A 27,830-nucleotide genomic window follows, 5' to 3' on the forward strand; every position below is an offset into this window, starting at 1 on the left:
AATCATAAGTTAGGAAGAGTTTGGTGAAATTGACAGGTAAAAACTAAAGCATTCAATCACTCATCAATTAATCAAACCAATCAGCCAGTAAATCAACCAGGAGCACCTGATCCTTAAAACATCAAAATCATCCCCGAGAACATGGCATCACTTCAAGGCATACCAACAGGCTTGCAAAATCTGTCTCCCCAACACTGAACACTTCTTTCTTTTTGTGGTTAGTAGTGAAAAACCCCCTCAGGAGATGCTTGTATCGACGAGAAATGTCCCCTTTACGCCATCATGAGGCAGCAATTACCAATGGTAAGGATCACAAAGATGACAGTAACTAAAGATGTTAAATACATACCTGATATGCTCTAAACAACAGGTATAGCTCCCGCGGTGTTGCATCCATTGGTAACCCGCTGACGAACAATGTCCGCACCTGTCGAGAGAAAATATAAAAAAACAAGATAAGAAGAGGAATTTTCAAGAGAAGCAAAGAGATGGAGCGGTTGTAGTTGAGGGGCAAACCAGGGCAGTGGGTTGTAGACCTAGATGACATTTATCTGGTACGATTCTGGATGTAGTGTTGTTGTGTGGTTGACATTTAGAGGGAGCATCTCTTCTATCTACTGGTGAGTAGATATGCAGTGATGTAAACGTGCTCAACAGGGTTTCTACTTAACGTAATCTTCACAACGGTGTGTCGATACAAATGCATTTAGAGCCCGGGCCATGTACAGGAAAAAGCTGAAAGGCTGCTAAAACTGCAAAGCAGGGCTAAATAACTTGACCGGCTAATGAACTTTACCAGCTAAAAACAAAGTGTGATATAGGCAGTGGAGTTTGTGACTGGTCCCCCCGCTCAAGTTTCATCGAGCGCATTAGTTTATTAAGCGCTTTTTTCTGCCTTACAACTTTGTCAAATTAGGCCCCAGTTAAGCGTTAAAAGAACAGAAGAGAACTTTTTAAGGCAGTACTTCTTTTCATGCAGAATTTGTTTCATGCCATTCCAAGTCAGTTACAAAAGGAAAATAAGGCAGCATCTCGAAGGCTTGGAAAGCAAGGGTCAGTGGTGTGGTACAATTATGCTTAAAGGCCGTGGACACTATTGGTAATTACTCAAAATAATTATTAGTATAAAACCTTTCTTGGTGCAAGTAATGAGGAGAGGTTGATGGTATAAAACATTGTGAGAAACGGCTCCCTCTGAAGCGCCATAGTTTTCGAGGAAGAAGTAATTTTCAACGAATTTGATTTCGAGACCTCAGATTTAGAACTTGAGGTCTCGAAATCAACCATCTAAACGCACACAACTTCCTGTGACAAGGGTGTTTTCTTCTTTCATTATTATCTCGCAACTTTGACGACCGATTGAGCTCAAATTTTCACAGGTTTGTTATTTTATACATATGTTGAGATACACTAATTGTGAAAGCTAGTCTTTGACAATTACCAATAGAGTCCACTGCCTTTAAATCACACATCAACAGATGTTCAGCTACATGTCAACTTCCATCATCAGGAGTTTACAAAATGGTTTTAAAAACATTCAGTATAATTGTTGTTCTCAATTTGTTGAATTTCTTTCAAAATGCAAATCAGTATCTTTGAAATGAGGGTATAAAACTAGACTTCCATCATTTAGGCAATAGCAAACCAAACCAATGAGAAAAATAGTTGTTCTGGAATGTTTCCTTTGCTTTTTTTCTATAAGGGGTATTAAGTAGCTTATAAATAAAATTGCTGTCAAGATTATCTGACAACCAGAACTAATCAAACTGCATATTACGTTCCAAAGGCAGTGTTTTCTTATTTGTTGATGCCACTCGATCACAGACCATGCTACAGGAGGTTGGCAGCAAAAGTCTAATATTAGAATCGGGTGTATACATGAATGATAACGTTCTCACACTCCTCATACTGCATGACAGTTCGTTCACCATAAAACAAAAAACATAATATTGACTATTTGGCCTTCAGTTTAAAATGTCAAGTCACAGCAAGGAAGTCCCCACAAGAAGCCACATTGTAATTCCGCATCACCTCAACCCCTCCTCAAATGCAATAAGAAGAAGCTCAGCTGTTTACCGAGCATCATTATAATCGATCCACACGTTTTGATACGAGTCCCCGGGAGTTGATCATATCAACTATTGTGATAGACCACGCTGGACTGACAGATCAACAAGATGGCACAGAGATAAAAAATACATAAAAAAAACCAATAAGCCATGTTGAGATATTGTGACACAATACTATGACACTTGCTAAATTTGTCCATAGACACCTTAACCAAACAGTGCACTGCTATAGTGTCCATCATACCTCTAAAAGGCTTATGGCCAGCAAGCGTCGCTATGGACAACGCAACGTTTGGTGTAACGGCTGAATTTCAAATTACAGTGCTTTGGGAAGCAGCCACTTACTCAGGATTCAAACATTATGATTTTTTTAAACAAATACGTTGAATAATTTAAACATCAATCCACTAAAAGTCAGAAAACATAAATCTTATTTGTTAGAAGCATTAACAGGGTCATCTCTTAAATATAATTATTTGGAGTGTGTGAGGTGATTGATAAATAATAGATCACAAAATAACCGTTCGCCGTTTCCAAAAACTAGCTAAGCATAATTCCCAGAATTATCACAACTTGATACTGCACACATCAATGTACACAAACTACGTGAGATTGAAGAAGACATCAGTTTGTACACATGCACAGTCCACCATTTACATAGAAGCACATTTGGATGCGCTCGTTATACACTACAAGACGAGGCAGCCCCTCTATGCTGTGCGCAGATAACATCAACACAGACAAGAGGCGCAATTACAACCAACGCCGGCATGCCGACTGGCTCACCGCATCCTTTACAGCAGAGAGTCAAGGCCAACCTCGTCGCAAGGTGCGAACATGACCGGGGTGACTACCATGGATGGGAAACAAAGCAGTGCCAAACTGATCCAAGCCAGCAGTACCATAGACATAACCAAAGGGGTGATTGTGATGGATGGGAAACAAAGTCAAGTGATAAAGCCTATACCTCCTTCAAGGCAGGAAACCATGATTCCACTATAATTATCATCAAGGACTAATGTTGAGCCTGCGCCCAAAATAAAAAACACCTGCTTGATAATGTGTATAGCTTCCTCGGTTAAAATTATCCGAAAACAACAGAAGCTTAATCACTAGTATTCTCCTCTGCCCTGTCAATGCAACTGCGAATTCCTTGCCATGGGGGGGGAAATATATAATTTTTTGTGCTCATCTGAAACCTTAAACGGAAATTAATAATTCAATAATGAATTTTTTTCCTTCTTCTTCTTTCGTGCAGTGCCAAGGCCATCAATGATTATTCATTTTAGCATGAAAACATCGGCAATGTAGAATTCAATTATGTGACGTGACAGCCAGAGTGCACATGGTTTTCCCGTCTTTCTCAGGAAAAAAAATTCTGCGTCGATTGCTTTTCCCGTCTTTCTCAGGAAAAAAAATTCTGCGTCGATTGCTTCAGGGAAAAAATAATGAACGGAGTTCAACTAACCGGTAAACGTTTTTTGTCTTCAGTTTAATATGAATTCCACTTTGAATAAAAAATTTTCACCTACAATGGTTTTGTTTCCAGAACAAAAGCATGTACAGAAGGTTGCTTTGGTCAATTATAATTGAAAGGCTATCGGGAATAGTGCATAACTGTAATATTATTATATACTAGCTGACCAGACAAACACTATCAGAATATCCTTATTAAGTCAAGCATATTTCACGGGTTAGCGGTAATTGTGGCTTGTGCGTAAGCGCACTCCAGGTTCTATATGCATTCTACACTTACAATATAGCTAGCGAAGATATTCGGATGGCGATCATATGCGCAGAATTGGGCCTGGTTTGTGTGGTCAGTTGATACTGTACGGTGTCGGATTTTGTTTGAATGAGAAAGAATCCGAGTAAATCATTCAAAGACTATGTTCGACAGCATCTTCTCTTCCACTATAACACTGTACACTACTTTTCACTGTACACTATAAGCTTTTCCTGATTGGAGATCGATCTGCTTCGGGCAATGGATATGTGCAAATCAATCTGAACTTGCTGCATCTCTTTGCTCTCGCAACTCAACATGCTAAAACAACTGTTCCCCTGTAATGCTCATTGAGGGAGTGTTTCTTTTGAACCCTCTTAAAGAAACACGTTGCAAGGGTTTTGGTTGAGTTGGTCTTTGAAAAGCGTATGTAACCGTTATAGAATGCACATGATTAGAAAGATGTTTTAAAAGTAGAATATAATAATCCACACAAGTATCACTCGAAATTGCGTGGTTTTCCTTTTACCTCGTCGACAAACACGGTCGGCCATTTTTTTGATTCCCATAAACGGCCGACCGTGTTAGTTCGCAAAGAAAAGGAAAACCACGCAATTTTGAGACAAATCTGTGTGGATCATTGTATTCTATTCTACTTAAACATCTTTCTAACCATATTCATTTTATAAAAAGCGGTTACAAATGCTTTTCAAAGACCAACACGACTGATCCAAGGCAACGTGTTCCTTTAAGAATAAACTATAAATAAAAGTAAACTTCCAGGTACAACCATGTAATAGTGCTCTTTTGAGGGGTTTCTCCAGAAGAGGAGCAGAGTATACTGTTCAAAATGTCGAGACAAAACCAGCTCTTTTCAGAGCCAACACTCCCTCAAAAAAGCATTATTACAGGGTTTGTACCCGCAAGTTTACTATTATCCTTCTTATCCTTCACCACACAAAAGCTTCAAACATCCCTCACCCTTCCTGTTCTTTCTCGCTCCTCTTCATTTGAATTAATTTATTTAAGTTGAAGGTTATTATTAGTATACAGATTGACTTGCGGATGCCGCTACCTTTCTGGTTTTAAGTGGCTCTTAATTTGATACATTGGATATTTCTAAATACTGCTAATTGTATCCGGAGCAGTGTAGGAAATCAACAATGATCGCGTCGTATGTGCGACAGCTGCAATTTACTTGTATTTTTTTATATTTTTTACAAGTGCGGATCAGTAATAAAATAATAATGACTTATGTCGATTGTAAGATACTGTATGTACTCTTTATTGCAATATTCAAAATATTGTATGATTGATCCAATCTAATAATAGATTAATCTGAAGGCCTTTTCACATGATAATCTGAGATTGTTTCATTCTAAGGGTGTGACAACGAACAAACTTGTATACATTATAAATAATCAAAATGCCAAAAATGATTTCATAAACCATTAATTGTAGGAAATGGAGTTGAAGATATCACAGACTTGTGGCATCGATTTGCATTTAAAATCATCACCCACAATGTTTGTTATCAGTAGAGAGCAATGCAAAAAAGAAGAAGTAATCAATGAATTGTCATTTAAGGCACACCCACCCAAAGTCAAAAGCAAATGAGTTTCTTAATGTTTCCAGCGTATAAAAGCGTCTGGCAGCTATTCCCCCTAGAACTACCTGAATCGTGGGTCTGCATATTTATTGAAACTCAGGGCGGGGGGGCAGAAAAAATCTGGTGGGTGGGTGGTTACAACCGACGACGTGGGAAGAAAGCAGCTTCGTAGATACTGGGGCGGCTAGTAAACGCTCTCAAAGTGGCAGTTAGAATCAGCCGAGCATCATCCCGAATGCTGCTGGCCTGCGGGGTATTGCAGAGAAACGACTGCTGTGTGCCATGAGCGACTGCATGTGGAAACATCAAGCTACGGAACGATGCACAAGCGTAGATATTTGAGGGTATTTTTTTGGCTCTATACGGAGTCAGGTGGAGTACATTATGGTGAAAACCACGAATCGCTATGAGGCATTATGACCTTCCACAACATAATATAAGGAAACTGTAGGCCTCCAAATTGGTGTAAACGATGGCATAACTTCAAGCATTACCACATTTTCCCCCCCTAATGTTGTAATTAAAGGCCGACTGTGGTCTATAACATGTAATTAAATGAAAGCAGGGAAAAGCAAAGGAGCGCAGCAAAATTCACCAAAATGCATTGAGGTTTGCTGGGGACTTAAAACTGCACATGTCATTGCCTTGTTTCTTGTAACTGTGATAATTGAATAATACAGGGTTTTTTCTGTTTTGTACAATTTTGAATGACATGAATAATGTCACTGTATTTTAATTGAGACTTTTGTTGCTAAGTATCAATTTATCTAGAAACTGTTCATAAATGGCCAGTATTTTCAATAGATCCGTTCATAATTGTAGGTCAAATTAAACTGCAACAATCAGTACATCTACCCAAAATAGACATCAATTGTTATCTAACCACCCAGCTGTATAAAAAGGCAATTAATTGCAACACACTTGAAAGGAAAAACCCTGCTAAATATGTAGAAAATTGCAACACAGGATTCTGTTGCATTGTTAAGTGAACTGGCTTTAAGGCCAGCCTTGAAACTGGGCAGCTTTTACCTATGCTAAATGCACCAATAGGTTTGCTGGAAACTGCCACAGGACAGGGCCTTGTATCTTGATGACACACGACACACTCGGGATTGAGGTGACTGCTAAGAACACAACACAATACAACAACTTTTACAAGCTACTGCACTTTAAAGCATTTAGCAAAGGTGACCACTATCATTAATGGGTAACTCAATACTCCACAACACCACTTTTATATATGAACACTTTGCCGCCAATTTTCCAGAGAACATCATCTAACTTTCAAAGCCTAAGTAGTTTGCACTAATTTGTGTAGTAGCAATATTCCAATTAAAAAACACAGGAGCAAATTGGCAAGCGAGTAAAAACATCATCTTCTCTGTATCACAAGGGTGTGCCATCAATATCTCCCTACCCTCTTCCCCCACCGTCTCTATGTCAATACCTGCACCAATTCCCCACAGCGGTCGGGGTTGAGTTCTTTGCTTCGCTCAACTCAAACTCCCCTGCCTGATTTCACTAATGCAGCCACGCCATGCCGCCGTGCCAGCAGAAATGTATATACGCTCACGTGGAACGTGCTCACGTCTGCTCCCCCAATCCCGCCGGGCACCAAAGCCGCCACTATTATTGTCATAATACAGGAGAAATTACATGTTTGATCGTGTACACATGCATGCGAAGAATCGCCAATTAGCTGCCCGTCCATGCACGTCAACAGAAAACTACAGGCTTTTCTAACGAACCGTTTGATGCATGTGCATTCCCTCGATAGAAGAATACTTCATAACGCAATTGATGATGTCAGGAGACAATACGAGGCATAATGATATGAATTTTTGAGAAACAAACAAAATGAGAAGGTCCAAGGCTGACCAAGTCAAGGCCATGAACAAAACTAAAAGAAGATAACATAATGTTGCATTTATGGTTTAAAACATATATATTGAATTTGTCTTCTTACTCAATGAGTTTTGTGGTCAGAAGTTTTTATAATAATAACAAAAAATACATAAATGAAAAATACATTCAGTATGACCATATCCGATACCGTTGGTGAGGCTATTAAAGATGATTTCAAGCCCTTTGTGGGAAGTATTTTTTCAGAGTATTTTATTTTAAATCCTAATTATCTTAATGAGTTTTTAATTTCGATGAGCAAACTGGTCTCAACTGCCATGCTCAAGTTGCACCTGAATTCAACCCTATTTTCACGTCAGATAGGACAACTACCCACATACCAGCAGCCAAAGGAATCAATTTACCATGCTGCCCTTTTGAGTCTTAGCAAACCCACCCACCCCAAAAGCATACAGATGGTTCTCCACTCCCGAATTAGGAGAAAAATTGGGGAAGGGCATTTTATGAACTGGTATTAGGACAGCTGTCACATGGGTAGCTTATAACTTAATCTCAAATGTTTTAACTATTTCACAAAAAATTAAACGCATCATCCGACAGCTACCACTTCAATCAAGCTTTGGCCAATTGGTTCTTTTTCCTTCAAAGATCCAATCTGGTGTTCCCATTGATGGCGATCGAGGTTTAACTATTTTTCGGCATGGCTGAAGCAGGTTCTCCGACTAGAAAATAAATTCTGAGGAATGGCATGTCTTATAAAACAAGCACATCATCCAATGAGTCTGATGCATCAAAAAGTAGTTGGAAAGTACTTGTGACACGACAGAGAGTACAATTCGTCTGCGATGTTCATCTCAGCTGAACGGTTTACGAAAAAGCAAATTACCACAGTGACACCCGGCACAAATTTGGGATCTATTTCAGGTTACGGAATGGACTTTTTGTTTATGTGACCATCAATTGAGCACATTTGGATTTAGTGACCAATAAATATTTGCTGGAATTTTAATCAGTTCTTGCATAGATTCTCTGTCCGTACTAACATCAAATTCTATATTAGGGCTAGCTGATAGCTTCACATGAATGCTGTTTAAGAAATTCAATTTCTTTGATGCCTTCCAATAAACTTGCCCACCCTCGGCCACAGCTGATGCGTCTCAAATGCAAGTCCATTAAAAACATATACTTTAATTGTCATTTTAAATATTAATTTTTAAGCAATTTTATTGATGTTACCTTAATTAATTTAAATGTGTGTAGTAGTGCATATTTTTATAGTTAATTTTCTTGTATTTTTATTTTATTTTAAACCAATCCATGACCTTTAAGTGAACTCAAAGAGGTACCAACAATTATTAAGCAAAGAAAGAATTTTTTGTAAGCCCTTGAAAACCCCCAAAACAGCCTTTAATATCTCACACACCATACAGAAATACATACATATCTACATATATGCACACCAAATTATAAATGTATTTTTGTCTATTAAGTGGGCGGAATAACCCTGAGAAAGCTGGGTCATAAGATCACGTGGGACGGAAGAATTAATCGATTAGATTTTATCGCTCCCTTTTCAAAAGAAATAAAATACAATAACAACAAGAAATAATGAAGTTAATGTGCCCCATTGACAGGGAGGCTCCAATAAAAAAAACCTTCAGTCATAGACAAAAGGCGCTGTTGGCAAACTACTGTCCAACGATGCTACATGGCTGCTACGCGTCAGCTCCAGCATTTGACATTTAATGCGCAACCGTTGTGAAAACAAGAAATCGTTTGGTTTCCAAAGCGAAGGTCTTTGGGGCAAGGTCTTTATCACTGGAGTCAAAAAACAATTACTGACTGCAAATTAAGAAACAGAGACTCCTTGTATTGACAGAGCTGGACAAGAGCTGCTGTGACAGAAATTATTCTTGACAAATTGATTGCTACAAAAGCATCTCTGGGACACTCTTCTTCATATTTCCTTCCAAATTGACCCAATTGGCCCAACGTTATCGCCACATTAAATCTTGGTTACGACAGGAAAACACAATACAGTGTGCCACATATCTATCGTCGCCTTGGCCATTATTTCACCCTCCCCCCAAAGGTTCTAAGCCTTGTTTTTAAAGAAACTGAAACCACCCAAAACTGTTTCAGTATGTGACCGATGGAAATTATTCATTTATTGATTTACTTTCAAATTTCAATATGAAAACAGATGGAAAAAGCAAAGACTATTTCTGACCAGTAATGATAAAAAATTGAGGGTAATCAAAAAGAAACATCAAATAAATATACTTTTGTGCACATATTTTTGTGTGAGAAAGAATTTACAAATTTAAATTAGTTATTTACGTAAACACCGAAGTAAAGATAGGCTTAGATCATTTCATTCCCCAATCATACTTAATGAAACATGAATGAAGCTTATTAATTTGTAATAAATGTGGCGTTTTGTCCTGGCATTATGACATAAACTGCCTTGCAATAGAGGGTTACCATGGTATCCATTTTTTTGTCATTTTATTCAAGGCTACATAACCAAAACACCGCTAGAGCACAGAATGCAGGCAGTATAGCTGAACCATTCCACAGTTACCCACTAACATTTCAACAGATATTCAAATTCTGGTTTCTTTCCATAAAAAAGTTGTTACTTGATACACTGAAACTTGATACTGATACTATTAAATTTCCAAAGGTGCCTAGTCTCACAAAAAAAAAATTATTCTGAAAGTAAAAATGTCTGCTTTCTGTCGCCGTCGACGTAATGTGAGTAACCATAGAGTGGTCCAGCAGTTTTTATTTGTAGCTGCGTAATATTAAGATTAAATGTCATTCATACATTCCCACACCTTGTTCAGTCTGTTCCAAAAAGAAGGAAATTCAAAACACAAAGTTTCAAGGAAATCTTCCAAACATTACCAGGTGGAAATACTTCACAAAATTCACCATTTGAGGAGGAGTGGGAGAAGGAACTAAATAAAACTTGCTGATGACTAATCAGCCACAGCCATTATCCACCCGATTACGGTCATAATCTTCCTTGGTCTTCCTCATTCTTACAAAACGTCTTACGAACTCCCCCATCTCCGTCCATACATCATTAACAACTTTGTAGCAGAGCAGCTTTACATACAGAGAGCTGGGTCCAAGCCAGGGGGATTTCGTGGCCTCTTGACAAAGTTTTTTTTTTTTTTTTAAGTTTAAAGAACCATGATGAGTCTTTTCGGAGAGCCTTATTAAGACGGATTAATTGTAAGAGGATAACATTTGCTGAGAATGCTACATGAAGATCGGCTAGAGTTCAGTGTAATCCGTTACTGACCAAGGAGAACGAGACAAAAGTTTCTCTGGGTTTTGATCCTCCCACAAGCTCTGTGGTCAGTAGGACTAGGAGCATAGGGGGAAGAGGAAAGTGACCTTCCTCCCTGGTAAGTGGGAAGAGTTATCCATTCCTCAAGGGGTGATTTATTCACTAGAATAATTCTAACACAGAGAGACACTTCAATTCGGAAAGAACTTAAAAACACAAAACGTACGTACTTATAATCCACTTTTCCCAATGAAACAAAAAACAATAATTCTAATACAGAGACAATTTCAAGTCTGAAAGAGTAAATAAACACTTAATTGTTCTATTTTTTGAAACCAAATTTTCCTAATAAATCAAATGTATTTACCTTGCTTCCAGATAAATATCATCAAAAAGGGGTTAAAATTGTGCACTAAAGGAAAATGTGCCGATGTTTATTCAATAAACAACTTGACTTTTAACCCCCTTTTCTCAGTTTCATTCTCTCTTATCCCTTGGTGTTTCTACTTTCACAACTTTTGAACCAAAGATGATATCAACATGGGGTTTCAACAGCAATAAAGCATAGCTTTACAAATGTTTTAAGTTACCCAGGTCGACAAAATAACTCTTTTTGCTTGATCGCGTCACTAATGTCTCACATCTACACGCCTTCATCAATTGGGGATTAACACAGCATTAAGTAATTACTGCAATATTTCAACAGGACATAATACATGATGGGACTGGCACCATAAAATGGTCTGCCAGTCACAGGACACATGTGTCCCGGGTACATCCTCTCATGTGTATGGATTGAAACAATTGAGGGTAACGCAATGTTATCCGTGCAACATCTCAGAAAGTTTTCTCAATCTAAGTTTATCTTGAGTGCATATGGCCATCAGGCCATTAGGTGTTCTCTTTTATCATCCAACATAAATGTATCCAAAGGGCTGCAAAAATATTGACTTTAAAAACAATCTGACAATACAGTATACAAAATTAATCAACAAACGAAGATGTCAAGGAACAACTGTCAGCATTCCAAAAATTCTTCCCTGACAAAACATGACAGTGTGAATGGAACATAATTATTATGTTCATCTCTATTATATGCACACACAAAAAAGCCTATAACATTTTAAACATTTATCTTTTTCCAAAGGACACATGCACTCTGCTGATAATGGCATTCAGAAAATGACAAACTGGGAAAAAATGCATTAACAATGGATATTCAAAGAATATTCAGCATTCTTTGTGAGCAGACACAATGACTATTATCAATCAACCTCCTACTGTACATCTGCTAAAAATGTGCTGGTACTATTTCCACGGCCGGCATTGCACAATTCAATTTAAACTCGATACAGTTCTATAGATGAGAAAGCTTCAATACAACCATTAAACTACAGAGTAAGGTCATTTCAACGAATGTAATTTCCACTGGGGAACACACACCCTCTTAAAAAAAGACAACAACAAAAAGAGATGGAAAAAAGTGCATGCTTTTGACAAGCGAAAACGCATGACTTGGTGAGAAAACAGAAGGCAAGGGTATACTGTAGTGAATATGAAACTGATCATCAGTTGTCAAGTGATGAGTTGAATAGATGGATGCAAGAGGGCACAGTATGGACCCCTGGGGAACACCCAGCTGAATAAAAATGATACAGACTTGTTCCTCGTGGTTGATGCATGCATTCAACCATTCAAGTTGCTTCAACCATCGGGAATAGAAATTTCTTGCATCTCTTAGGCTAGGAGAGTCTTTTCATGATGTGACTGCAGTGCTCAATTCAATGCAGTTTTGGGTTGTTTTTTTGTAGTATTTATTTATGTGTCTATATAATATTTGAATTTCTATGTTGCATTATGTATGCTAATTGTCAGAGCAGGGGAAAATAGCATGGTTTAAAATAATTAATGTTGTTTTTATTGCAGGTATCTAACAACTGGTATATGTATAAATGCCATCAGGAATAATATTTGGCCCTTGAAAATAAAAATATGAATATTTTTTACGGGCAGACAAACACGGACACGTAGTAAAGGTTTTGATAGGCTATATTTAATAAACAATACCCCTGATTTTCGAAAATCAAGTTCAGCTGAGAGTAGTCTGTCAATAGTAGTGAACACAAAATTTGTCAATCTAGTTTTCCGAGATATATATATATATATATCATTAGTTGAATATTTAACGTTGAGAAATCAGTATTGAGAGAGAAAAACAAGAAATGGTGGTTTCAAAGACTAGTAAGTACATCTTGCTGTTTTTTATTCAATCTTGCACAAATGTCCAAATGGAGATGGACTCCTTTCTTCGTGACCCTGAATTTCACGCCACATCTGCAATCGCTATTGGGTTGAAATTCACGCTCAGCGCTGCGAGGTTTACTCAACCAAAAGACCTCTTTATTTCACCCACCTACCCCCCTTCCCCCAACACAAGACTTCTCCGACGTTGAAAAAAAAAAAATGCATGTGAACAAAATGCAGACGACTTTTCACCCCAGCAACTCTCTCTCCCCGATTCAAGTCTAATGAAGCCTCAGCGAATTGTGGGCAGAAAAATAAAAGCACAGTATCGGTAAAAATGGACAGGGATTTAATCCAATTGCAAGCTAAAAGGCTTCTGATTAACAGAAAATCCAAATCCAAATCCAAAGATCATTGAAAAGAAATGAATGTTTAACTGTGAAATACTCTATAAATTGAGTGTTATTACAAAATAACTTATAAGCCTGGGGTTAAAGAGGAAGGTTCAAAGTGTTGATTGGCAACTGTATAATTAGAACATATATGACAGTTGTTCTTTAAAGAGTGAAAGCAGTCTTTAAAGACATGCAGATGTTCATTGAGCAATTGCTCAAATATAGAATCTTATAATTCCTTTCAAAGAACTTGTCTTAGGGTAAGAAGTTTCAAATGCATTTGATCTCAGTTACCCCCAAAATGGAATGGGACAGTAAGAATTGTGTTTAAGTCAATATCTTCCATTGCAATTTGTGGAAGCAAAAGAAGTGAAAGAAAGAGCACAATTTCTAAAGAAGATCTCAACCCGAGACTGGACTGGTTTCAAATTCTATGGGTCTCTCCGACAACCGACACCGAATGTGAAACTCCTCGCCCCGAGGTGTAACTATATGTACCACATGTACTCATCAAAAACCTACTATCACGTGGTGTGCTTTTTCTTCAATGGGGGAGCGGATCCCTAAGTCGTCATTGATCTGTGATGCCCACCAAATCGCCGGAGGAAGGAAACTCTTTTGAATTCTGCTGTGATGCCCTCATTAAAAATTCATCGTGGGGACACAGGGCGGGCATGTCCCTACTGCTTAGAGTTCATTCCCTTTTTTGTTTTTTTGCTACGATGATCGCTCAGTCTGGAATATTATCCTATGTTCAAGTAGACCCAAAGTCATAAAAAAATTAAAATGGATTTGAGTAGAGAACACATATGACACATCTCTTTGACATGACAGTTTACTATTATGTTATTATTATTATATATTTCTGGTAATGAAACCAAGGATGCCTCATAAGTGAACTTAATCACTGTAGCTCGAATGGAAGAGGAAATCTGTCAACAAGTGTGACTGCTATGTGAACCAGAAACGCAGGGAGGTTAACCCCTACTCTTCCCGGATAAGTGTTCAGCAGCCGATTTCACGAAACGCTAGGATTAATCCTATTTCGTGTAAGGACGAGTAACTCATCTTAACTTAGGAAGAGTTTGGTGAAATCGACAGCTGGGTTCTTTTTACATGCGCAACCAATCCTAGAAGTACATACTGTACGACCTATGGCTAAATTAATGTCCCATCTGAAAGACAGAGCAATTATAGTAAAGCATCTTGCTCAAGGATACAAGTGTCATGACCAGGACTCAAACCCACACTCTGCTGATCAGAAACACCAGGGCTCGAGTGCATGCACTCTTAACTGCTCGGCCATGACACGCCACATTTGAAGAATAGCTTTCGGAAGATAAGCCACCTGAGCTGGATCGTTGATGAGACTTATTAGGTATTCATGACAATTAGTTCTCTCTTGATTTCATTTTGTATGGTGAATTCTTAATTGGAACTCGAGAGCGCCACTACCTAGAAATGAAAAGTCAAGACTCATAAGCCCTGTGCTACGTATACAGTAATTCAACCAGTACATCAATACAGTGCCGGAATTTCAGTCATGTAACCCTCAGCACAGCAACTTTCCCTCTGAGCAAAAAGTGAACTCCAAGAAGACATCAGAATAAGGGGAACATTTAGAATGCTGGTGCCCTAATCCAAAGGTTTATTTTTTTATTTGTCTTTGTTCAAATGCTGCAGTTGCTGTTTCAAACACCATTTGATCTCAAGAGTTCAACGTCTTCATCTTGATCTTGACTTCCTACTAACCGCTTCCAAAAAAAGTCCTCTAGGTCAGAAACCTCGACTCCTCCTGGAGCAGAAACAAATCTCAAGCAACAAATCAACTCAAAGCCCTCCCTCACAGTCCTTCGTTTCAATCACATCGGTCGGTAACTTAATTTTTCGTGATGAACATCCGCTTCCAAGTTTGAATTATTAGAAGCTTGGCGTTCAGAGGAAGAAGCTGATGACGTATTTTCTTCTTCTTCAGAAAATGATTTCAGCAATTTTCACATCTCGGGATGGATCAACAAGAACCATTGAAGCAATCAGGTGGTAATAGGGTGCCCCAGTCAAACATTAACAGGATTAAACTGCGCAAGTTAAACGGATTAGTTATACCTAAACTGGATTAGACAATCAGCTAATACCGCCCTAACACGATTAGATGGACAAACTTTACTGGTTTAATAAGTGTTCAAATTGGATTATGGTTGTTTAACTGTGGGTAATCACACCCACTTGAAATAATACACAAGGAGCCTTGGGATAGGTTGAGCAGCAAGTAGACAATCTTAGGCCGCTCTAAATTTTACATTGATTCGTCTCGTAACAGCAGTTACCGGTCTTGTATCACAGACTCAGGATTAATTTCTCTTTTGGAACTTACATGTAAAAGGAAACAATATAGGCCTATGATTTAATGGAGAAATTATTTTTGCTGTGTGTCCTATTACCAGTAGCCACAAACCCAGGCCTCAATCATTTTGTTTTATAAAAATATATTTGTTTTGTCTCAATTATACTTCATCAGCCTTTCACACACACTTGTTTGATGATGAAGTGATAACAAATAAAATTGAAGACGTCAAACTTAAAAGTCAGGGTACACCTTTGGTAGTTCCTATAAAAACAATTAATATAAAATAACATGCAAAGTGGTTGAAATTATGTCCATCCCAATCAAAAGTTTATGACAAGGTTCACCCACTGAGCATCGGCCCTTCCATACACACCAAAGAAACAGAAGATAGCACAAACATAAAGTAGCCTGGCAACCCGGCAAAATTTATCACTGGGTATAAACTAACGAACCAAAACCAAACACCTCTTTGATGTAAATTGGCCCTCGTTTTCATGTCCCCCTGTGCCCTTTACGACTCCATTAGAAAACATTCCCACAGGGATAAGTGGGAATCTCCATTACTATAACCAGTCATAACTAGGAAAAGAAGGAGGGGGGTCCTCTGGAGGGGAGTAGGAAGTGAAACTAAAGTCTAACTTGATTATGATCTCCTTTAACGGGTAATTCATGTCTGTCATAGCCAGTTATAAGTTTAGACGAGGGATTTATTGGTTTGAGGATGCTCTATGGGTTTAGGGTTGTGAGTGTTTGAGGGGTAACCGTAGACCGGTCGTATTAACCTATGGCCAGCCCTGGGTAAATACCCTGGCACTTTCTTTTTTCCCTCAATTTATTTGTCTTGATTGCTTTCAAGGATTTTCACTAGTCCTTGTGTAGATGATCAAAACATTCTCAGGACTCACTTTGCACTTTCAATGTTTGAGTCAGCATCCAAAATGACTAAAAATAATACTTTCTTCACAAAATTAAGATTTGGGTTTATTATTCAATGATGTTATTTCCTGACATATCCTCAATACTTATTATTTCTCTGAAATGTTGAGATTTGATGAATGTAAGAATTTCCTGAAAAATTATTTGCGCGTCTTCTCCATTATTCCTGACACAGAACCTCTGAAGATGTTTCAAGTCAAGAGGCTAAAACAAAGGTGCATCACCAGAAATACAATACTACAGGTTTGGACATAATGTGGACTTACGATATGGAAAGGTTTGCAGTAACACCATGTAATGACTATCTCTAATGAGTTGGGGTGGTTCTGAAAAGAACCATTGGTTTCAACTCTTTTCAAATCCTACTTACAATGTGGACTATTTCTTTCTACCTGTATGATGACTGCTTTCTTGTCTTACAACAAAATACAAACAATACAGAAGCATATAAAGGTACTTACAAGATAAACCTCACAGTAAACAAAACTTGACTTGATTATCACTAAAGCTTATTTCACAAATCCTCTTTCACAATCAGTGTCACTGTCAGGGCCCCAATTTCACAAATCTGTTAAGCAGAAAATACTGCTTGACAATTTTCTTTGCTAAGCAAAACACTGAGACGGGCACCAGCCACAACAATGCAAACTTAATGTAATTTGGGCTGGTAACCTGATTCTGCTAAGCTATACTATTCTGTGTTTAGTGAGTTTTTGTTCTTACGGGTACTTACTTACAGGCTTTATGAAAGTGGGCCCAGGTTCCTATGCCAGCTACCATTATAAACACCGTTCCTCATTATTTGAGAACAGCCTATGTACTCCCCCACCCTTTAGGTTTCAGGTTGTTCCAAGGTGGAACAATTTTTCGCAGGAGAGTCTGCCAAGAAGAAATCAATCTACGAAATAGCCACGGCGAAAGATCAAAGCTGTCCGCCAAAAAACCTCAGCGACTGCATCAGCTGTACTGGTGATTGGATCAGACAGACAGAGCAAAAAAAAAAAAAAAAAACATCCTTAGCTTCAATCAAAAAGGCAAGGTTCCCCCAAAGGTTATTATCATGCAAGTTCAGGGTGATGGCCGCTTAAACTAAACCCATGTGTCTATACAGTTGTCCATAGTGCTACCTTACTCCATTATTTACATGGCCCCATTTATAGTCTGGGCTGTTCCCAAACCCCCGCTCAAGCCATACTGTATAGGACTCTCAGGATACCAACTTGAAACAGAATATTCCCAATTGCAATTGCAATATTAAATGTCTGCAGTAGTAGGGCAGGGGATGAAGTAAACCATGTGCAAACAGGGTACTGATCTTTATGACAAACATAGTGGTCACCGGTTATATCCTTGTAAACCATTCCTGCTTTATTATTTGCACTGTGGTTAAGTAGTATGTGTGTTTGATACAGTGATAAAACACTGCGTCAACACACATTTAGCTGTCCACTGTTTGCTAATGAGGTGAATTGAGGCAGTGTAGCAGTATATAAAGTCTACATTGTTATTATTCACAGGCAATAGACCGTATCGAATAACCCCTTTGTTGCTATGAAAGTGGCCATATTACAGGGCAGGCTGTATGCGCGTCTAAAGCACGCACGCACACATACACGCTCAGACACCATTTTGTGGGCAGGTATTTGAATCGTAACGTTATATTTCTGATATACATGTAGCCTAATACTAGACTTGTTTTCTCAGGCCTTTCCTCGGTTTCCTTATCTGTCAATACAAGAAACCAGAGAATTTATCAACAAAACTGAGCAGATTGACTTCATTAGGACCTCAGCGTTGCTTCGCTTCAGAGTAGGTTTCCATCATGGTTAATGGAGGTTCACGATTACAACAATCTTAGGGCCACTCACACTAGCCAGGCAACTTGGAGGCCACCAACTGCATTGAATTCTACATGACCACTTTGATAGCACATGAGTAATTTTTAAAATAGCGTCTTCCCCAAGACAAAAATAGTTGAACATACAAACAGTGAATGCCTTTCTTCTTTGAGATTGCCTGGAACTGATTGCCTGTAAACTGCCTCGTGTGACAATGCCCTTAAAGACTCTGGACACTATTGGTAATTGTCAAAGACTAGCCTTCACAGTTGGTGTATCTCAACATATGCATAAAATAACAAACCTGTGAAAATTTGAGCTCAATCGGTCATCGAAAAAAACAACCCTTGCAACACAAAGTTGTGTGCGTTTAGATGGTTGATTTCGAGACCTCAAGTTCTAAACTTGAGGTCTCGAAATCAAATTCGTGGAAAATTACTTCTTTCTCGAAAACTATGGCACTTCAGAGGGAGCCGTTTCTCACAATGTTTTATACCATCAACCTCTCCCCATTACTCGTCACCAAGAAAGGTTTAATGCCAATAATTATTTTGAGTAATTACCAATAGTGTCCACTGCCTTTAAAAGCAAGATGCAATGATGATCACTGACCTCTGTATGCAATTTCTACAATTGTCGGAACCTGACCTCGGAGCGTGTACAAAATATAATATGCGAAATTTCTAGAAATATGACTGATGTCAGGCTAGGCTACACGCACTGTGGGATGCAATCACAGTGCATTGGATAAGGCATATGAATACAATTTGTTTTCTTAAGTCACACACACAGCAACCACATTATCAGACAGCACATGTTATAGTGATGGGTATATAATTTAGATCATTTCAAAATGTATCCATAACATTCAACAGAAGATAAAGGTCATTTTTTTGGGGGGGGGGGGGGTATTGGAAATATTCAAATCAAACATTCAGCCTAGTGTCTTAATAATTGAAGAAATATTTAAATGACAGTTTCATAGCACCTTTTATGAGAATCTCAGGGGTAAATTGAAAATTGAAAAAAAACAACAACCCCAAAACCAAAACAATTCATAGCACCTCAAGAAAATACAACAATGTGCTAAAACATAAACATACAGTATCACTAGCGAATACCTTTTCTAAATTTGAGTATTTTTAATTGTAAATCAAGTATGCCTTGCGGGTGATATTTCTCAGCCATTTCACAAAAATAGATACTGCTTGCTTATTATGACCACATCTGTCCAGTGGCCATCTCCGTTGAAACATGATATAATATCCTGATTGAATTATACAAAATTATTCCACATATCCATTCCTCGTGCCCAAATATGAATTTCTTTTAACTCAAAATCAATGGCTATAAAAAAGTGCTGAGAGTATCTCTCGGTAATGTTGCCTTCTTTCGCTCGCTCGAGAGAGTGAGAGCAGACTTCGTCTCCATGATCCTAGTGGAATTTTAGTTGGGGCTCTTGGGAGATGGGTCGCCTGGGGCAACATGTCTAAGGAGAATGATTCTAACGAACACATGGGGGGGGGGTTGTTTTGTTTTCTAGCAGTAGGATGGAGTTTGAAGAAAAGAAATCTCAAGTACGTTTTGCTTTTCTTTTTCAAGGTTGTGGAAATATGACTTAATGCATCTTTCGTGGAAATGAGATTAGTAGTGTAATTCAGTGGGATGGATTGAGGAAAACATGCAGTGGGCTGCTTTTAACATTTTTTTTAAAGATGCAGTCTTGCCATGGTTACTTTCTATTATTGTTATAATTATATCTTCTCTGTTCAATTGCCTTTAACCCTAACCTTTGTTAGCACTGTGAATAATAAAACCATTTGGAAAGATTTTCCCTCTCCCCAGATTCATCTTTTTCACTATCCCACTTAAATCCCGTACCTCAAATATTTCCATTTTTTTCCCAAGTAAATGTGTATTCTCTTATATAGACTGATGTGTGTTAGCACCATATACCCAGTACTTCCCTGGGTTCTGTGAAAATAATCACAGGCAATCTTTACAGTTCCATCACAACTTATCAACACGGAGAATCAAAACCAGAGTGTGACAGTGATATGTTTACTTTTGATCGTTGATTGTGTGATTTCTGCTTCCCCGATATCGCACCGCAAATCAAAACTGGCAATAAATCCTCATCAAGGGTTGAACTTGACAACTCGAGTCAAGTGGGTCACTAGTTAATAATCATCACAATAATCCAGCCTTTACAACTCAGGCAGAGTGTGAAATTTGTGTAAATTGTACTCAAAAAAAAAGTTGTGAATACCACACAACAGGTGAAGGAAATGATTGGTCTTTTGATGAGGGGTATTTGTATTACAGGGGTTGGTTTATATTTGACAGAGAGGCATTGAACTGATGAACCCTGTTGGGTTTGTGACATTACACAATGGACACATTCTAAAATGGAATTGGTAACTGATACTAGATGGGATTACAGTTGACTACACAGTGACCAAAAAAAAGAAAGGAGAAAAGTTAGGGGAGTTCAAAGGAGAGGGGAAGATCTGGTTTACCTCAATGGAGCAGATTGTTTGGGATAGTCCAGCCAAAACGTTTCCAACAAAATTTGTTGATTTTGGGACAAGCAGGGTTTGCCTGTAGGCTTATTCTATGACACATTATTGACCACAGACCACTTATACACACAGCGAATCTGATATCACTTTTCACTACAGCTTAGTTATAACTTAGTTGTTTCTCACCAACTACAGTCAGACACCCACCAAGTAGTCTACTCTTTAAGTGCAGATTACCCAAAAGAAAATTCATTTTGATTTTTTCCACTCCTGATTTATGTATGTTGGCGCAACAAGGTGGTATCTCCGAATAGAGTTTATGTGAAGTGTGAGTTTTCAAATCACAAAAGATTTAAGAAATGTGAAGTTTGCAGCGGGATAAAGAGTATTAATTTTGGTTTTTACTCTTCCACCATATGCTAGCACACATCTGTGTATGGGTAAAAACCAAAAACTAATATGACAAAAGATTGTTATCTAGCTTAAAAATAACCTGGATGGTCACACAAAATCAAAGGATGCCGAAATACTCAGTTCAGAACGCTTTCGCGCACAACACAGACATGACCTTACTGCACCAACACAACTAAACTAATCCTTTTGTTCACATAATCTTATTTCCATGGTGATAGTCTAGATGTAGTACTGTTTTCAAATCTCCAACTGCGATATACATATATTTCACATTCCCCTCATTAGAGTTCCAATTAACAAACCAACGCAGGGAGCCGCTTAGTGTTGAAAACCACTGTGCTAGCACAACAACCGTGTCAGGGCGTCTTAATGTACCACAGATCTTGCGGCTATAGATACAAGTGGTTCTTCCAGAAGCCCTAATCCACTTCTCCCAAACACAGCTAATCCGTTCATCTTTTCCATACACTCATTTATCCCGTCCATTGTGCCCGCTTATGTTAACACTTACCCCCCTCACTATTCAGGTGAGCTGCATGGCCCAATTTATCTCACTCTCAGTAGAGAGGCATGGGTGAGGGGTGCAAACAAAAGCTTTGTACATAATGCTTACTGAATGGGCCTTCAATTCAACTGTTGTAAAAGCTCGCGGGTATCATATATCGATTATGATCAGTATGACTGCAGGAGTCTGGGCCCATGTTTTAACACAGTGGTACTGCTGTGCTAGAACCTGAATGTATAGGGTTAATACAGCAGTGGGTATCCAGACATTTGCTCTAATCAGCAAACAAACCTGTCTGTGCTTATACAGGGGCTAGAAATACACCCTGCGAGTACAGTCAGAATCAATGAACACTTCTAGGGTACCTGCTATTGTCTATTCACTTTGAAACCTCTCTCACTCCCCAAAGAAGACAAATACAAACAAACAATAGACATTCAAAGAAATTGTATCTTCATTTTGAACTCTGCAGATAGAGGAAGTGGATTTCACTCTCCTCTTCATTGGATCACAAATCCACCTTAAAAAAAATGAATGCAAATATTTGCAAGAGTGAAGAAAACATATGAGAGTTTTCTTCAAGAGTAATAACTCTTCAAATATGTCCAGTTTAGAGATAATTGCAAGAGGTATGTTGCAAGATGGCAAAGTTTGTTACCAATCACCCCCAGACACACCTCACCAACAAAACAAGCAGGGTGAACAAACTCTGATTTCACTGACAAAGCCATCGCAATTCCATACCATGGCTACAGATAAGTTTCACAGACCGATATATAAACCCAAATCTGATGTCCTTCAACCTGGACAATGCACACTCGCTGCGCTGGACACAACATTTCTAGCCTTTCAGGTAAACTTAAACAATCCACCGTGAGAAAGAAGGAAAAACAAGGGGAAAAAACAACCAAATAGGAGGCGAATCTCTATGAATTACTCTAAACGTCGTTGTCCATCCGGCATTTCAATCATTCCTAAGTTACACTCATTCATGTTTTCCTCTCGCAAGTGTATTTTTCATATTAACGCCAACTTCTGGCATAAATAAATTTCAATCAACCTAGAAAATCGGTCCTCGATGAAAGCAAAAGGGAGAAGAAAAAAAATATATCACAGCCGCCCTATGGATGATATACACACCGCTGATCCGAGACTCTACAGAACTCGTTGCTGCTGTCATAAATACCACGGAGGTAGACCATGTTCAGAGCCATGCATTATAAATAAACACACTGCAATACATACTGAGTGATATGACCACTTGAATTCTACATTTTTTGTCCCCACTTGTGCTTCGGATTCTGATGAGAGGTGAATGAAATAGTCATGGGGTCTGACAGATTGACTCCTCGCATATCAGAGGGAAATTCTTTGAAGATTTTGAGTGTCTTAAAAGATTACGCACTTCTTGGGTTCTTGTTATTTTTATGTGGAATAAATGTATACTTTGGAGTAGTAGGCATTACACCTTTTCAGATTCAGATCCGACGAAAGAGTACTCCTGACAAGCTTTAGTAATGGATTTCTCTGCATTCATTTATATATATGGTCAAATATGAAATGTTATTTCTTTCACGGTGAAAGGAAAGTACACTTTTGGCTTTTGAAACCCCTTGATTCGATTAATCCTATATAAATATAAAAATGAACCTGTACCTAACGCTTTTGTCAAATCTTCAAAAATTATGTCCACACAACAAGGGTAATTTGTGATTGGAATACACAATCTCAGAAATTTTGGAGGATAATTTTTTTTTTCTATAACCAAATTACTTAAAATTGTTCTCAAAATGCTTTATACTATCTAGAGCTGCTGTACTTCTAGTTGAGTAAATCATCCATCTAGACGCAATACACAATCCCTTGTAATATTCTTAGAAAGTAATCGCAAGAAAGGGCAGTTGTTTGCTCGTCCTAATATCTAAGGCACATCATCCCCAGCCGCGTTTGGTAAGTGACCGAGATTACAAAAGATTCCACCCAAATGAATGCATCTTCTTTTTCCGCAGGAATTAACCTCCTAAAATGTACATTTTTTTTTCTTGGTGAGTATTCGTGCTTTTGACATCAAATATTTGTCCGCGGCACGGACATACTTCATACGTGACAAATTAAATAAAGCACTTTGTTTGGGGCAGAGCAAACTGTTCTTGTACTGGAAAATCTTCTGTGGGTTAATTGTGTTAGTTCATTTAGATTTGTCAGCGACTTTTTTTTTTTTTTTTTTTTTTTAAGAAATGAAAGCCTTGGTTTTGAAACTGCCCTGCATTTTTTACAGAGGTCCCAAATTAATCACATCAACTTGCCTTAATATACATGTATGGTTGTTTGTGTTGTTGTCAGGAATTTCAATGGGGGAATTTCGTGGCATTGGTAATCGTGGATTTTTAAGTGCGGCCATGATTGTATGAATAATCATGAGCTCCAGATGGTTCACGGCAGAGTTGGAAGAGAATTCAAGGACGGTTATATGAAAGTGAATGGAGAACCATTTATAAAAAAGCATTCCCTTAATTGTGTATTATTACAAAATAAGTATACAAATCTAAAATCCATTGAGGGGTAAACTCATTTCTCACTCAATGAAGAACATTCATTTTGAGTCATATTTTTGTCACCATCTTCAATAAATGTTTCAGTGCTCTAACTCATGTGCCCACAATGGCAATGAAAAACTTGTTATTGGTAAAAATGTTTCTCATTGATAAAGAAAAATAAAATATTATTTTTGAGTAATTGTTTTCCCAACCATCTTCCAAGCCCTAATATAATGTTCTAATGGGATCATTTTAACAAATATTTCAATTTTCTAACCCGTGTTCCAAAATTGCAATGACAAATTGTTTTGGTAAGAATTATTTGTCACTGATGCAAAACATTAATTTCAAGTCATTTTTCCCCCCATCTTCCACGCCCACACATAGCCATGGAAATTTGTTTTGGATGAAAATGTATCTCACTGATAACAAATGGAAGTTGAGTAGTTTTTGTCCCATCATCTTTTGAGCTATCCTAATGTTTCAGTGGGGATAATTTCAACAAACCATTTCAGTATTCTGTCTAAATATGTGCCAATAATGATCATAGGGTTTGTTTTGATAACGATATAAACAGACAAATAACTGGCCTGGTTTTATTTTAGGTCACCCCTCCCACCAGGGGAATATACAATGTGAACATCTCTCATCAAGGCTGAGCCCATGCTGGTATCAGCTTACTTTGCTTGCTCCCTCATGTTAAGGTTGACTAATTAAACACCGAAGACAGATGGGTAATTGAGGGGGAAAAAAATGTCCCAACTCAATGACCATGTGTAGTTTTAACAAAGGCAACTATTTTAAGGACTGTTTCCGTCATTTACAGATGACAGGCCTGTATGTTCTTCATTATTTGAAAGGGCAAGGGCACCAAGGCATTGTCTCCTTGGTAAAGGGCACCCAGTGAGAAAATTGTTAACTTCTGCTGGAACATTTCAAGGGCACGAAGGCATTGACGAGGGGCATGAAAGCAATCGCATTCTTCGCCTGCATGAAGTATCATGCCTGAGCTCTAAATTCTCCTTGGTAAAGGGCACCCCTATGAGGAAACTTTTAATTTCTACTGGAGCATTTCAAGGGCACCAAGGCCGACAATGACAAGGGGGCATGGGGGGCAAATGCTTTCTTTGCCACATTGAAGTATCAGGCCCTGAGATAACATTCTGAGATAACAAGGAAGAATATCCAGCGAGTTCACCAACCATTTGAAACCATTCAACTGCACTGGTAGAGTACAGCGGCACAACTGTCATAATGCAGGCTGGCAAAGTTTAAAGACAGTGGACACTATTGGTAATTACTCAAAATTGTTATTATCATAAAACCTTTCTTGATTACGAGTAATGGGGAGAGGTTGATAGTATAAAACATTGTGAGAAACAGCTCCCTCTGAAGTGATGTAGTTTTCGAGAAAGAAGTATTTTTTCACAAATTTGATTTTGAGACCTCAGATTTAGAATTTGAGGTCTCGAAATCAAGCATCTGAAAGCACACAACTTTGTGTGACCATGGTGCGACAACGGTGTTTTTTCTTTCATTAATATCTCGCAACTTCGTCGACCGATTGAGCTCAAATTTTCACAGGTTTGTTATTTTATGCATATATTGAGATACACCAACTGTGAAGACTAGTTTTTGATAACTACCAATAGTGTCCAGTGTCTTTAACAGCCATCATTACAAAACCACAGTGGATGTTAATTGAATGGTCATACAGCATGAGGGTTGACGGAGTATTGTGTGGTGTGAATTCACAAAGTGATATCATATTGCAGGCTGGCATAGTTGATTAATTTCTCTATGGTTTATCCACCATTTCAAACCACAGTGGATGATATAGAATGGTCGCTTAGAGAGAAGCAAGATTTTCACAGTTGCCATTTTATAATGGATGTTACATTTGCATCGGGGATAAAGAATATTAATTTTGTTTTTTTACCCGCACACTGATGTGTGTTAGCACTGTACTCAGTACTTTCCCTAGTCCTGTGAAAAAAATATCACAAAGGCATATTACTTGAATTTCCTATACTGGCAAAAATAAACCCAAAAGACCGAACCAAAAGCTACAACTCTTTAAAAATTTCATTTTTAGCTTTCGCCGCTTTCTCTAATATAATACCCTCCCCAGAGGAAACCTTAATTGCGGAGACAAAAGCCAAACTCAGGGCTCAGCTTTTTCATTTCGCCATTGACATTCTCAAACAAAACATTCCATATTTTGGTTGTTACTTTGTCTCTAAGCAACCCAACTCAAACCCAGCTCTCAAGATGATGGACAAGAACAACAAAACAAATTGTGTCTTTATTCCATTTTAATCTTTGCCCGATAGGACCGAAAAAGCCATTCTGCTCTGTGAATAGAGCAGTATGACAATAGAACGTGCCTGCGCGGGGGTCCACTTTAAAATGTTGAATTGCAAATTGACGATGCACGATGATTTCTCTTTGAGAATTGCTTCCTTTCCGCCTGCCTTCCGTTAATATGGTATGACCTTGTGGTTGCCTGAATTACATGCCTCTCCCCCACGGTCAATAAAGTGAAGTATTATCTTTAAAAAGAAAGTCATGCCCTTGTATCTGTCCCTTTCATCTATTTCAAGATTCGGGCCCAAGGCTGATTTTTTTGGTTAAATCGAGGCATAGCTTGTTCATTTCTAAGAGACGTTTCGTTTTTCTCCTTTTAGTATAAAGGAATACATTTTAGTATAAAGGAAACATATAGTGAATGAAAGGTTGAGTCATCTAATGCTAACTGTTGGAATCAAATTTTAGATTTGGTTTTAAAAATAGTGATGGAAACAAAAGGAACATTCATAAAAACCACAAATAGTAATGTAATGTGATCGATAAACATAAAGCATTTACACAAAGAGTGTTCATATTAAGGTTGTAATATAATTGGTGCCCCAAAGCAGATGCCATTATTTGCATCTTGCAATAAGGAAGATTTTGTACAACAATCACAGAGATACTTAAAATTACATTCAAAATCATAGGGAAACAGTTTCTTAAGTCAGAAAGATATTAAAATCTGCTCATCAGAAAATGAACAGATTGGTTTATTTTCAGGACACTTCTGCAGAATCAGGAAAATTAGGCATCTCTGCCAGAGAGTTGATTCTAAAGGACATTACACAATATTTCTAATTGAGCTACCAATGGATGAAAGCCATTACACTGAAAGTACAGGTAACCCCCAATGCACAGAACTGGATAAAGCAACCAGCTGTTAAAGAACAAAGAAATAATTCAAGACAATACAAACTAATCACTATACACTTTTAGCAGAATAAATAACCAATTCACTAAGTGTACACAAAAAACTGACCCCCAATTATATCAGTAAATACTACATAAATGGCCGATTGTCGTGGAATTTTTTAACATACAATGAGAAGAAATTAAAATGCGATGTAACAATGCTGACTATTCCGTACAGTTTCACGGCAAATCGACTTTCACTTATCTCCTATGAACGCCAGTTTCCACGTACTGAAACACTTGCACTTACAAACTGGATA

The 27,830-nt window shown here is 38.1% G+C and overlaps 1 protein-coding gene across 7 annotated transcripts in view; it reads right to left on the bottom strand.

The window, feature by feature from the left end:
- The window catches only part of LOC139937172 (protein couch potato-like), a 107,378-nt gene that overhangs the window by 34,416 nt on the left and 45,132 nt on the right, over nucleotides 1–27,830 (bottom strand). For all 7 annotated transcript variants that reach the window (XM_071932218.1, XM_071932219.1, XM_071932220.1 and 4 more), the window contains one exon: nucleotides 350–427. In XM_071932218.1, coding sequence (XP_071788319.1) covers nucleotides 350–427 — 78 coding nt within the window. The remainder of the gene's footprint in view (nucleotides 1–349; nucleotides 428–27,830) is intronic.

This window comes from Asterias amurensis, chromosome 5, assembly GCF_032118995.1.
Source record: "Asterias amurensis chromosome 5, ASM3211899v1".
Lineage (NCBI taxonomy): Eukaryota > Metazoa > Echinodermata > Asteroidea > Forcipulatida > Asteriidae > Asterias > Asterias amurensis.